The sequence below is a fragment of the Geotrypetes seraphini genome, chromosome 5, assembly GCF_902459505.1.
Source record: "Geotrypetes seraphini chromosome 5, aGeoSer1.1, whole genome shotgun sequence".
Lineage (NCBI taxonomy): Eukaryota > Metazoa > Chordata > Amphibia > Gymnophiona > Dermophiidae > Geotrypetes > Geotrypetes seraphini.
The window spans coordinates 251,822,629-251,834,617 of NC_047088.1; the positions used below are offsets into that span (position 1 = coordinate 251,822,629).

Consider the following 11,989-nt stretch of genomic DNA (forward strand, 5'->3'; position numbering starts at 1 on the left):
ATTCTGTAGTTATTGTGAGTTAAATTTAGCAGGTTAAACATAGAAACATAGAAATAGACGGCAGATAAGGGCCACGGCCCATCTAGTCTGCCCACCCCAATGACCCGCCCCTACCTTTCTCTGTGAATAGATCCCATGTGTCTATCCCATTTGGCCTTAAAATCAGGCATGCTGCTGGCCTCAATAACCTGAAGTGGAAGACTATTCCAGCGATCAACCACCCTTTCAGTGAAAAAGAATTTCCTGGTGTCCCCGTGCAGTTTCCTGCCCCTGATTTTCCACGGATGCCCCCTTGTTGCCGCGGGACCCTTGAAAAAGAAGATATCTTCTTCCACCTCGTTGCGGCCCGTGAGATACTTGAATGTCTCGATCATGTCACCCCTCTCTCTGCATTCCTCGAGTGAGTAAAGCTGCAACTTATCCAGCCGTTCCTCGTACAGGAGATCCTTGAGTCCCGACACCATCCGGGTGGCCATTCTCTGGACTGACTCCAGTCTCAGCACATCCTTACGGTTCTGCATCATAATGGAAAAACCTTACCACATTTTAGTAAATAGGCCCCTAATTGTTCTTTGCATTGAACACTTCAAGTTTTGTGAAAACTTAAGCATTTTCATTATATGAGCCAAATGTGGTTTATAATAAAAATTAAGTTTACATTCAATGCAGTCCTTAAACTGATGCCTTCTCTAATGCTTTAAATTATAAAGTTGATTTATGGTATCTTTCATTCCTCCTTCACTTTTGCAAACCAAACTAAGCCTGCCCAAAGATCAAAATGCTAGTGTTACGCAAAAGCCTATAGACTTAATTTATGAGTTATTTCTCATAAAATCCTTTACAAAGCAACTCGACCCATACAGGCATAGGCAACACATGTGCTATAATTCTCCAGCTTCTATCTCCTGTGCTCTGGAGATGAGAATGGAAATTCTTTCTGTTGACTTCAGATGAGACTAAACGACAAAATAAGCTTGCAGGAACTCTCTTTGGAATTTTGTAGCTTCCTCAGACACAATATCAATTGCAGTGCCTATAGACTTTTTAAACAAGGTAAGAAGGCCTTCCCTCTAAATATATAGAGATATCACATAGTCAAACTGAAGACAGTCATTTTGTTTTACCTTCAGGTTCTAATGATTTACTTCATAGAAACATGATGGCAGTTAAAGGCCAAATGGCCCATCCGCAGTAACCATTATCTCTTTCTCCGAGAAGTCCCACGTGCCTATCCCAGGTCCTATTGAATTCAGACACAGTCTCTGTCTCCACCACCTCTTCCGAGAGACTGTTCCATGCATCTACCACCCTTTCTGTAAAAAAAAAATATTTCCTTAGATTAGTCCAGAGCCTGTCACCTTTTAACTTCATCCTATGCCCTCTCATTCCAGAGCTTCCTTTCAAATTGAAGCTTTTGTTGACATGATTGTTCATAACTTACAAATAATTGAAAGTTTCCCCTTGAAAAAAGCATTTTGTCTTATCTTCGTTGGGCTACGAAACATCCTCCCCTCACCCATCCACCCACCCGAACACATCGCTTACCCCCCATCTGGCACCTGGCACCAACGCACAGGACATGCCAGTGCCGGTGCCCAAAGATCTGTCATCCTTTTTGCTGGGCCTTGAGCATCTGCGCATACTCAAGGCCTTCGAGAATCTCGGAGAGAGCAGGAACTCGAAGGCCTTGAGCATGCGCAGATGCTCAAGGCCCAGCAAAAAGGACGACAGATCTTCGGGCACCGGCACCAGCATGTCCTGTGCGTTGGTGCCGGTGCCTGGTGCCAGATGGGGGGGAGGTAAGCGATGGGTGTGGGGGGGATGTCGGATCACGGCAGGGGGGGGTTGACGCGAGCAGGGGGGGATTCCGGATCATGGGGGGGATGGCGTATCATGCGGGGGGGCCTTCGTGAGTGGGGGGGGGGGGCCTTCGTGAGCGGGGGAGCAATGCCAGTTCTCGGGGGGGTAGAGCAGGGCCGCTGGCCTCAGGGGATGGGGAGGGGTGGGAACGAATCAAGCGAGTTTCCCTTACTTTTTATGGGGAAACTCGCTTTGATATGCGAGTAATTTGGTTTACGAGCATGCTTCTGGAACGAATTATGCTCGTAAACCAAGGTTCCACTGTACTTTTTTTTTTTTACTATTTTCCCCCTCATATTTGTCACGGTAATATAATTCCTTTTAAGCGCAACCTGTTATTTCTGCACTAGTAATTAGTATCAGTGTGTTTAGCAAGGGTTACACTCCCCATCTGTCAGATTTCTTATTGATCTGGGCACCGGTTCAGGTATTTTTTGGAAGCCATTTCTGTATGTCCAGATTAAGTGACCCTTGGCAAGTCACTTAATCCTCCATTGCCCCAGGTACAAAATAAGTCCCTCTATATATGTAAATCGCTTTGAATGCGTAACCACAAAAAAAAGGGTATGCAAGTCCCATTCCCATTATATTGATAGGATATTTTTATTTCCAAGATCTAAAAATAAAATTAGCATTGCAATATTTTGAGAAGAAATAGCTGTCTACCAAGGTCAGTGGCTCTTGCTGTGATACTGATAGCTCAGAGGCGCTTTTTTAACACACATTTTAAAGGTCAAAAACTGTTAAATGACAAAACCATTTTTAATAGCAACTAGCAGCTGTAGTTCTGTAGGATGGCACAAATCATTACTTTGGTATAAATTTTTCAGATGCTGTAAGATATAAAAAAAGCCTGTACCAAACCACCCTCTAACATGTGAAATCTAGCAGGGTGATAGAACTGAGACCAGTGATATGTTTGAAGATAGTGTGTGTTACTCCGGAGTGATAACCGAGCACATTTTCTTTAGAAGGGACTGTAAACTTTGGGATGTGAGGCCTTGGGTAAATCAAACTGTGTAGGGTCCCCTGGACCTTGGCACAGTCGTCTTCTCCCTGTTAATTCCCCCTACACGGTCATTATTTTTGCTCTCCCCACTGCCTGCAAAATGATCATCTCTTTCCTGATACAGCCGTTATCTCCCAATCCTCACTCTTCTCAACTTCCCTCCTTCCGGGAAGAGGAGTCCTCTTCCATCTTCACGCTGAAGTATGACCCAGGCAGGTTTGAAGCAATGCACCCTCCTTGCAGCAACAGGAGTGAGAGACAGAAGTCACTGACACGATTGCAGCACTGCACTGGCTCCCAACCCAACTGATCCAGGTTACAGAAATGGGAAAATGAAATGTTATTACTTGGCCAGTCACAATGCAGATTTATAGCATTCATTGTTTAATTCTTACTGTAATTCCTGATCTTGCAGTTGAGATGGAATCATTTTATTTTGCTTTGCATGTGGAAACATGTACATGATTGACGCAAGTTCACTGGAATTAAAAGCTTTTAGATTGCCCAATTTGCCTATTTTCAATTAGCCACACTTTCAATCCAAAATTTATCATTAGAGTTTGGGGCAAAATATATTTTGTGATTGTCCCACACAGATTCTCTATACCCATAAAAATCTTTTTTATATATATTTTAAATTTTTATTAAAGATTTTCAAAAAACAATACAAATGTCACATACAATAGAACTCAATCTCCAAAGCTTGATGCTCCAATACCCCCACAAGCACTACCTAACACAGGAAAACCCTGACTAGCGAAGGAACATCACCCCAGCACAAAACTCCCACCCCCCCCTTCAAAACACCTCCCCGTCCATATAACACAACCAAGACCACTCCCTCTATCCGGTCCCTCCAGTATTGCAAAAAGGGGGCACGTAATGGGTTTTTCAACGTGCCCCCATATAACACCACATCCCCCCCCCCCCCAACAACCCCCTCCCCATCTCTCAACCTGAAAAAGGTTTGGATCATAGGAAAGCAAAAATTTTGTTCCAAGACCTCTTACCCGCAAAAATCTTATCAGACATTAATGGCAAATTGGAGCAAAGATTTGGGAAGACCTCTTGATGTTTTTTCATTAGCAAAGTCTGTGGCTCTTATTCCCAAGTTAGGTCAGGAAGCAGAACTTCAGGAATGCCATTTTAGAACAAAATATCGATCATACTCATAGACACAGGCAGATTGTGCTACTACAGCTCAGTGTAGTAAGTGTAATAAAGTAGATAATTCCTTCATGGGATATGGGAATGACATAGGATATTTGCAGTCTTTGCTGAAGCAATCTCTAGTGCCATCATTGGAAGGAATCATCGATCTTAAGTTCCATTCTAATGCAACAGGAATATCAGTCCTTTACTATAAAGTCTATAGAGAGTCTAATTTATGTATTCTTCAGCTTCTCATCCTCTCACACTTGGCTGTGCTAGATTTCCTCAGTCTCGCTCTGTACAGCAAACTTGTAGAAGCTTCTCTGTTCTGCTTGCGTTTATTTACCATATTTTTCGCTCAATAAGATACAATTTTTCCCCCAAAAAAGTGGGTGGACATAAGGGTGCGTCTTATGGAGTGAATCCCACCCCCCATCCCACCCCCGTACCTGTTTTTAACATAAGAACATAAGAATTACTGCTGCTGGGTCAGATCAGTGGTCCATCATGACCAGCAGTCTGTTCACGCGGCGGCCCTTAGGTCAAAGACCAGCACCCTAACTGAGAATAGCCTTACCAGTGCCCATTCTTGTTCAGCAGGAACTTGTCTAACTTTGTCTTAAATCCCTGGAGGGTGTTTTCCCCTATAACAGACTCCGGAAGGGCGTTCCAGTCTTCTATCACTCTCTGGGTGAAGAAGAACTTCCTTACGTTTGTACGGAATCTATCCCCTTTCAATTTTAGAGGGTGCCCTCTCATTCTCCCTTCCTTGGAGAGGGTGAACAACCTGTCCTTATCTACTAAGTCCATCCCCTTCAGTACCTTGAATGTTTCGATCATGTCCCCTCTCAATCTCCTCTGTTTGAGGGCGAAGAGGCCCAGTTTCTCCAATCTCTCACTGTATGGCAGCTCCTCCAACCCTTTAACCATCTTAGACGCTCTTCTCTGGATCCTTTCGAGTAGTACCGTGTCCTTCTTCATGTACGGCAACCAGTGCTGGATGCAGTACTCCAGGTGAGGGCGCACCATGGCCCGGTACAGCGGCATGATAACCTTCTCTGATCTGTTCGTGATCCCCTTCTTTCTTCCCTCGCTGGACAGCTACAGCAGTACCGGGACCCAGAGAGAAAGCAGCTAGCAGGGTTAAAGCGCTCGCGACTCTGTGGTACTCGGGTACTTTTTTGCCTTATCCTGTAGATACATAGTAAAATTTGATGTATTTAGAATGAAAAAATTCTGCAGATTTTTCTTTGTTGTTAATTCCATTTTTTCTTTCAGATGAAGTTACTCAACCTGTACATTAAGAGGGCCCAAACAATCAATAGCAACAGCAGTTCGTCATCAGATGTTTCAACTCACAGCTAGTGGAAGCACGTGGACAGATGTTGTAGGTGTTGAAGCTCTCAGCGGTGCACCCCCGAGACCTTTCTGCCGCCCCTTCCCTGGCACACTCCATCAAGAAGAGACCATGCCGATACTTGTTTCAATCAGTATTCTAGTCCCACAGGAGCATTGAATGTAAAGGAAGCAAGGCCTTTGTTGCAGTCTTGAAAAGAGAGAGACAAAAAGCCATAATTAAACTTCTTGTATGACCTGCTGAAATCTTGATTAGTGTTTGAAAGATGACTCCTATTATGCTGTAGTGACTTTGAAAAAAAAAGAAATCAAATGATTATACTTCAGCTTGTACATTTTTTTTCTTAGCTGAATTGACACATGGTTTTGGTTTGAAACAATTTGTAACCTAATATTTATTTATATATTATTTTTGTCTGTTTCGGGTATAGCAGGTAATGGTTGGATTCTGCCCATTTCACAGCTTGACATAGGTGTATATATGTTCAGGTTATATATCTACTCTTTAAACTTACTTACAATGTGAAGTGTTTCTTTTGAAATCATCAATGTAAATATTGAGAGCGCAAAGTTATCCCTTAACTCTTTGATAGGAGATATTGGGATATTATGACTGGTGACAGCAAATTTGGTATCTCCATCCTGGATTCATGACTGATATTTTGCCCAAAAATTTAGACAGAGAAAAGAAACTCAGATTCTGGAATGAGAACTGTATTCAGAAGGAGAAAATTTGCACAATACTCATCATATCTTGTCCTGAATTCTGATGTTCAATGCCCACCACTATCAGCATATCTATGTCATCTCCTTCCTTTACAGGGGTAGAAATACCATTACTAGAAAATGTCTGCCATAATTATTTTACCTGCAAAGCTTCAGAATCATATGGGTAAAAGGAGCTTGTTTTAAGGGTGGATCAGCGTTAGTTCTTGACTCTGCTCACTGTTGACTCTGAGCGTCATTTCCAGTGCTGGCCACTGGATCTTCCACCAGCAAGCAAGTATGTTTGGTACGTCCACACTATTAACTGAAACGCATCCTTTTTTTTTTGTTGTTGTTAAATGGTCCTGCAAAATGGTATTTACCAGTCCGTATGCAGTGTTCTTATGTTGAAATTGATCCTCAAGAGAGAGAGTTGGATTAGTGAGTTGTTATATCTTTCATTGAATCGATGTAAGTTTGATGCTGAGGTGCCACACAGAAGCTTCTTGAGATCATGTAGCTCTTGATCCATCTGAAAAAGGGAGCTGGGTAGTATACAGATCTCATCCAGTGCAGCATCTTTATATTTCGTGTGCATTGGTCTAGCCTAAGGTAAAACAAGCTACCAAGAAGCAAGTTAAACAAAGAGGGGGGCGCGATGGGAGACCAAAGGCATGAATAAAGCAGCAGCTGAGTCGGCATTCAGTGGGGTGCTAGAGACTAGTTTGGAGTTTCTTCCGGCAGGGCTGAATTTCATGTCATCTGTGTCCTCCCACACCTGTCAGAGAGAGGCTTTTACCAGGAGGGAGACACCCATTCCGTCTTGTGCAGCAAAGACGTCTGTCAGTACATGCCGGATGAGTGATCAGCTCTGTGGGACATGGATTGGACTCTTACCAATTCAAAGGGCTTGTAGGTCGTCTTGGTTTCTCTCTGCGGCAAGGATTTGAGTAAGGCACTTAGTTTAAATATTTGAATTCTCTCATTGTATGGCGTGAAATGCAGAACACAATAAGGGCAAACATAAACGTTCACATTTTAAGCGTTTTAGTCTTTTGGGTTAACTTTATTCAATTTTATTTTCTGTTAACGTTTTTTATTTTTGGGGTGGGAAGAAGAGATGGAAAGGACAAATCCTTTTCCAGCTGGGATTTTCCAAAATTATTTAACTCTTTTCTCGAGATTCAGTATTTGAAATGGCCCAGTTTTAATTAATATGTGACTTTAAAAGATTAACATTCTTCTTTTAACAAATAGCTCATGTTTCCCCTACGTTGTAGTACTTTCTTTGGAGAACATGGTTTGCCTCCACCCCATCCTCACAAATTTTCCTTCTGAGTGTTATCAGTTCACTAATTTTTGCAGATAGTTGAATTGGTCATACAGTAAAATATTTTTTTTCTGTCTGTTACCTCATGGTTCTGCACTGAGCATAAATTCACTGTAATGTGTAGAAATTGAGCTACTCAATATGCTGACACTACAGTATTAATGTACAACCTGTATATAAACACGTGAAAATCCTGTACAGCGCTGCTGCTTCTGTCTGTCATGGACTTTTGCTGAATAATATTGGCATACTCTATCCCAGTGCCTCTCAACTCAGTCCTGGTGTTACCCCCTTGCCAGTCAGGTTTTCAGGATATCCACAATGAATATGCATAAACTTCATTTGCATACACTCTCTCCATTATATGCAAATTTCTTTCATCCATATTCATTGTGGATATCCTGAAAACCTGACTGGCTAGGGGGAACTCCAGGACCGAGTTGAAAAGCACTGCTCTAGCCTGCAAAGCAAAGGACCAGGCCTTACGTTCTTCATCAAAACAGTTTTGTCTGTACTTCTGTATAAAAACATGCTGTGCCACATGGAAAAAAAAATGATTGTTGGCTTCTTTGTGTATTAATCTAGACACTATAGGTGTAATTCTATAACAGGGTTCTGTGACTTTAAGCACTTGGAGGGCACTGTTCCCTCAAGGCTAAGCTGGAGTCCTCCACCTACAGTCCTGCCAGTGGGTGGTGCTGTTTCACCATCATATTTTCAACAGTGAGAGACAGGCAAGCTGTGCAGGACTCCAGGGAACCTATCTGTCCCTAGCAATTGAAAATGCAATATTGAAGCACCACCCCCCATTGGCAGCAATGAGGTTGGAGTACTCTCACTCGGAGGGAACAGTGGGGGGGGGGATACATTAAGATGCCCATGTTCCTTTATAGAATACTAGCAAAGCTGCATATTTATGTGCCTAGCAGTTAGACTGGTGGAAGTGAAAACATAGCTAAGGGGATTATTTGCACTGTAGTATATAGGCGACATTCTAGCGTCTATGTATTATGTAGCTGTGCACTTTGGACTAGATTCTGTATATGGTGCCTAAAAAAATGGATGCCAACCCCCCCCCCCCCTCCTCCTTCCTATTGAGGGCCAGATTCTATCAACAGTGCCTAAGTGTGCCTACCTTGTAGGTGCCGCTTTGGGTGGTTGTCAGTCCAACTGCTAGGCGCTGCTTATAGGATTGTGCCTAGCGGGGCTTAAGCAGACTTAAATGTCACTAGGTTTTCTCTGGCCTAATTTCCTGTCACCTATCTCACATGCCTATTCTCTGCCCCTAATCACGCCTACTTTTCTGGTAGGCATTGCGAGGCGTCCTTGATCAGAGTGCCTAATGAGGCATCCTATACAGAATCCAGCCCTGAGTGCTCAAAGTTACGCACTGTTTGTAGACTAGCACTGGGAACTGGGCTTAACTTTAGGCCATGGCCATTTACACCAACAGAGATGTGGTGCAAATCCTCATGACTAAATTAAGTGCAGATTCCCCCTTATTCGATAACTACACGTGTAACATGGAAGAACACCCCTCATCCGCCCATGACCCCTTTGGGACTCGCACGTCAAAATTTTAATTTAAGCCAATTAACACAAATATTTGATCGGCAAGATCCCGATTATTGACACTAATTGGCTCATTATTCAATTAATGTGCACACAATTGTCTGCGTTCCCAAATTTGCACATGCAATTTTTAGGGCTTTTTATAGAATTTGTGAATTTATCTGTACAAACGCTGGTATTCTAAAGATTGATGCACAAAGCCTGTGCTTAAGTGTTGGTGCCTGGGTTATAGAATTATACCAGTGTGTTTAGGCAGCTTATTTCCTCCTTGTAATACTGCAGTGTTTAAAACCTTATTTCATGTCTACATTTTTGTGCTCAAAAGCTGAATTCCAAATGTTGTTTGCTTAATCTGAACTTTCTTTTGTATAAAAATTGTACAATCACTTTTAGCCAGCATCAAGGTCTCTCTGGCTGGTCCATATCGCTCTCTTGCGCACACTGGCAGAGAGGACTGTCTGCACGCTCCAGTGGGCTTCATCGATTATATGCAGATGCTGAATTCCAGATTTTTCACAGCTACCTTGTCTTACCGCACTTGCTATAGGGCTTTTATGAGCCGTATCCTAAGGACAAAATAATTTGCTCATCACTCATTAGGAATCTGAATTTCAGTCACCAAGACTGCTTGACTTCCTCTGGCTGGGTCCCATAAATCTCCAGTGCTCTTCTGTCCTTTACTGAAGTCAAGGCCACAGCTTGAATAAGCCAATATCTACCACCCACCCAAATACAGTTTTCATGTAGTGCAGAATTACTGAAGCATGTGTCTTTCTTAAGGTACACTATGTGTGCTTGCCTGGATTATGAATTACTACAATACAAAACCTTTTTTTTTTCTATTGTGTATTCACAGCTTATCACTAAAAAAGCATAAATATAATTCACATCTTAAAACATCCATGTTCCTTTTTCTCATTACTTATCAAGCAAAATACTCCATTGTACGGAACCGAGAACAGCAATTTTGTAGAATATGAAAGAATTTTATTAACAATGTTTTAAAATCAAAAGTACTCTTAATGTGACAGCCATTTAACATGGCATTACTGGCCAGAGGGTTCATTGTGCATGTACTATTTTAACTTTTTTGGTTTTTAATTTAATTTTTTTTGTTTTGTTTTGTCATGTTACCTCCATATTTGTATTTATATCTTATTTGCTTCACTTTTGAGTGTATCATGGCAAATGTACAGATTTTTTGGGGTGGGAGGGGTTAGGATTTAATGTGATTAGACTTTGCATATAAAAATCCTGATATTAAATTTTGAGCTTGCCCTAAAATAAATGAAACTTCTGTTTATGTTTTTGTTGAGTTTTTTCTTTGAGGTATTAACCACCATCATTCATCTCTTTTCAATACATTGATTTTCAAGGTATAGTATTGTCTGTTTCTTCAAAACACTCTTTCCTGGAATCTCGGTTCCTTTCAACAGGCCTCTCATTCCTTGGCCTCTTCTCACTTATGCTTCTATTTTGGCTGATAATTAACCTTGCATTTTTTTTTTGTCATGCTTGCCCTTCAGTTGTTTGCTCTAATAGTGCAGAAAGAAACTCAAACCCTGATAATATACCTTTCATCATTTCCACAAATTTCCAAGTAGATCTTCCTTTTTTGCACTCTCCCAGTTAAGTATTCTGGGATCTGTGTTCTTCTGTACACTATGCAAACCAAGTGCTCCACAAAATGCCAGAATCTCGCCAACAAACCCCAAATAAGGGCTGATCATAAAATTATGTGAATTATATATTACTAGCTGATGCCCCGGCGTTGCACGGGTATTTAATTATAGCAATAACACTGTAAATGGATTCAAATAAAGATACTTTATAGTGGTGAATGAAATTATTGTTTTACAGCTTAATAAAAAGTACAATATTCAAATTATAATGTTAAATATTTGACAAAATGAATACAATACAACTAACGCAAAACGTGATTATAAACAACATTTTTAGTTTCACCTCCAGGAGCAAGAACATATAAATTGTTGGGTGAAGAGACCCCCAGAACATATCACCCCAGGTAGTGAGGGATCTGCATACCAAGTTTCGTTCAAATCGGTCAAGCCGTTTTTGAATTACTGTGAGAATGGCAGCTTTTTACATTTTTTCCTTTGACATGAATGGGTGAAATCTGATTTTATGTTTGTAGCTCCGCCCACGTGTGCAGGTGGGCCGCGAGACCCCCAGAACATATCATCCCAGGTAGTGAGGGATCTGCATACCAAGTTTCGTTCAAATCGGTCAAGCCGTTTTTGCGTGATCGCGGCACATACACACACACATACACACATACATACCTCCGATTTTATATATATATATAGATTATCTGATGCTTCAGTTATCCACTATCAAATATCAACTGCCCCAACACTATCCGGTTAGGGCAGTTGAATATTGGACTTAGCAAGGCCTGCTAAACGGATAAGCTCTTTTAAATATTGACCCAAGAGAAAGTAACTGTAAGGCCCATCTTCTCTGTTCAACCTAATTCTGGTTTCACTGGCTTAAGCCCCACTTCCTTTGTCTTTCCATTCACACCTTAGCAATAAACCACTTTGGGAGACCATTCTATGCATCTACAGTATCTAGTCCTGGGTCTGCTTGCTCTAGTTACTTCCCATGACCACATTTTAGAAATTCCTGTTGAAAATATTTGTTGCCTGTGCATTCTTGAAACTTTTGAGGTATTTGACTATGAAATTCCCCTCCCTCTCCTCTAGGATAAATATCAAAGGAAACCATGGCTGTGCTTCATCAAGGAAAATACATGCAAAATAAATACATTTGGGTGGTTAAGTGGATGGTTTGTAAAATGCTTATCTGTGTAATGTTACAGGGTAAGAGTGCAGTAATTTGAGTTAATTATTTTATGGGGAAATCTAGCAGCCACCAATGGGGGGGAGGGAAACACCTGGGTCAATGAACTCCGATGACCTCAAGGCAGACAGTATGACAAAGCAGTTGGGAGAACTGCTTGAATGCACAAAGAAAGGCATCAT

General features: G+C 41.6%; 1 protein-coding gene across 11 annotated transcripts in view; it reads left to right on the plus strand.

The window, feature by feature from the left end:
- CLASP1 (cytoplasmic linker associated protein 1) overlaps positions 1 to 10,287 on the plus strand; it is a 506,270-nt gene extending 495,983 nt beyond the window's left edge. For all 11 annotated transcript variants that reach the window (XM_033944379.1, XM_033944384.1, XM_033944387.1 and 8 more), the window contains one exon: positions 5,300 to 10,287. In XM_033944379.1, the coding sequence (XP_033800270.1) occupies positions 5,300 to 5,386 (87 nt within the window). In that variant the 3' untranslated portion in view covers positions 5,387 to 10,287. The remainder of the gene's footprint in view (positions 1 to 5,299) is intronic.
- The last annotated feature ends 1,702 nt before the right edge of the window (positions 10,288 to 11,989 follow it).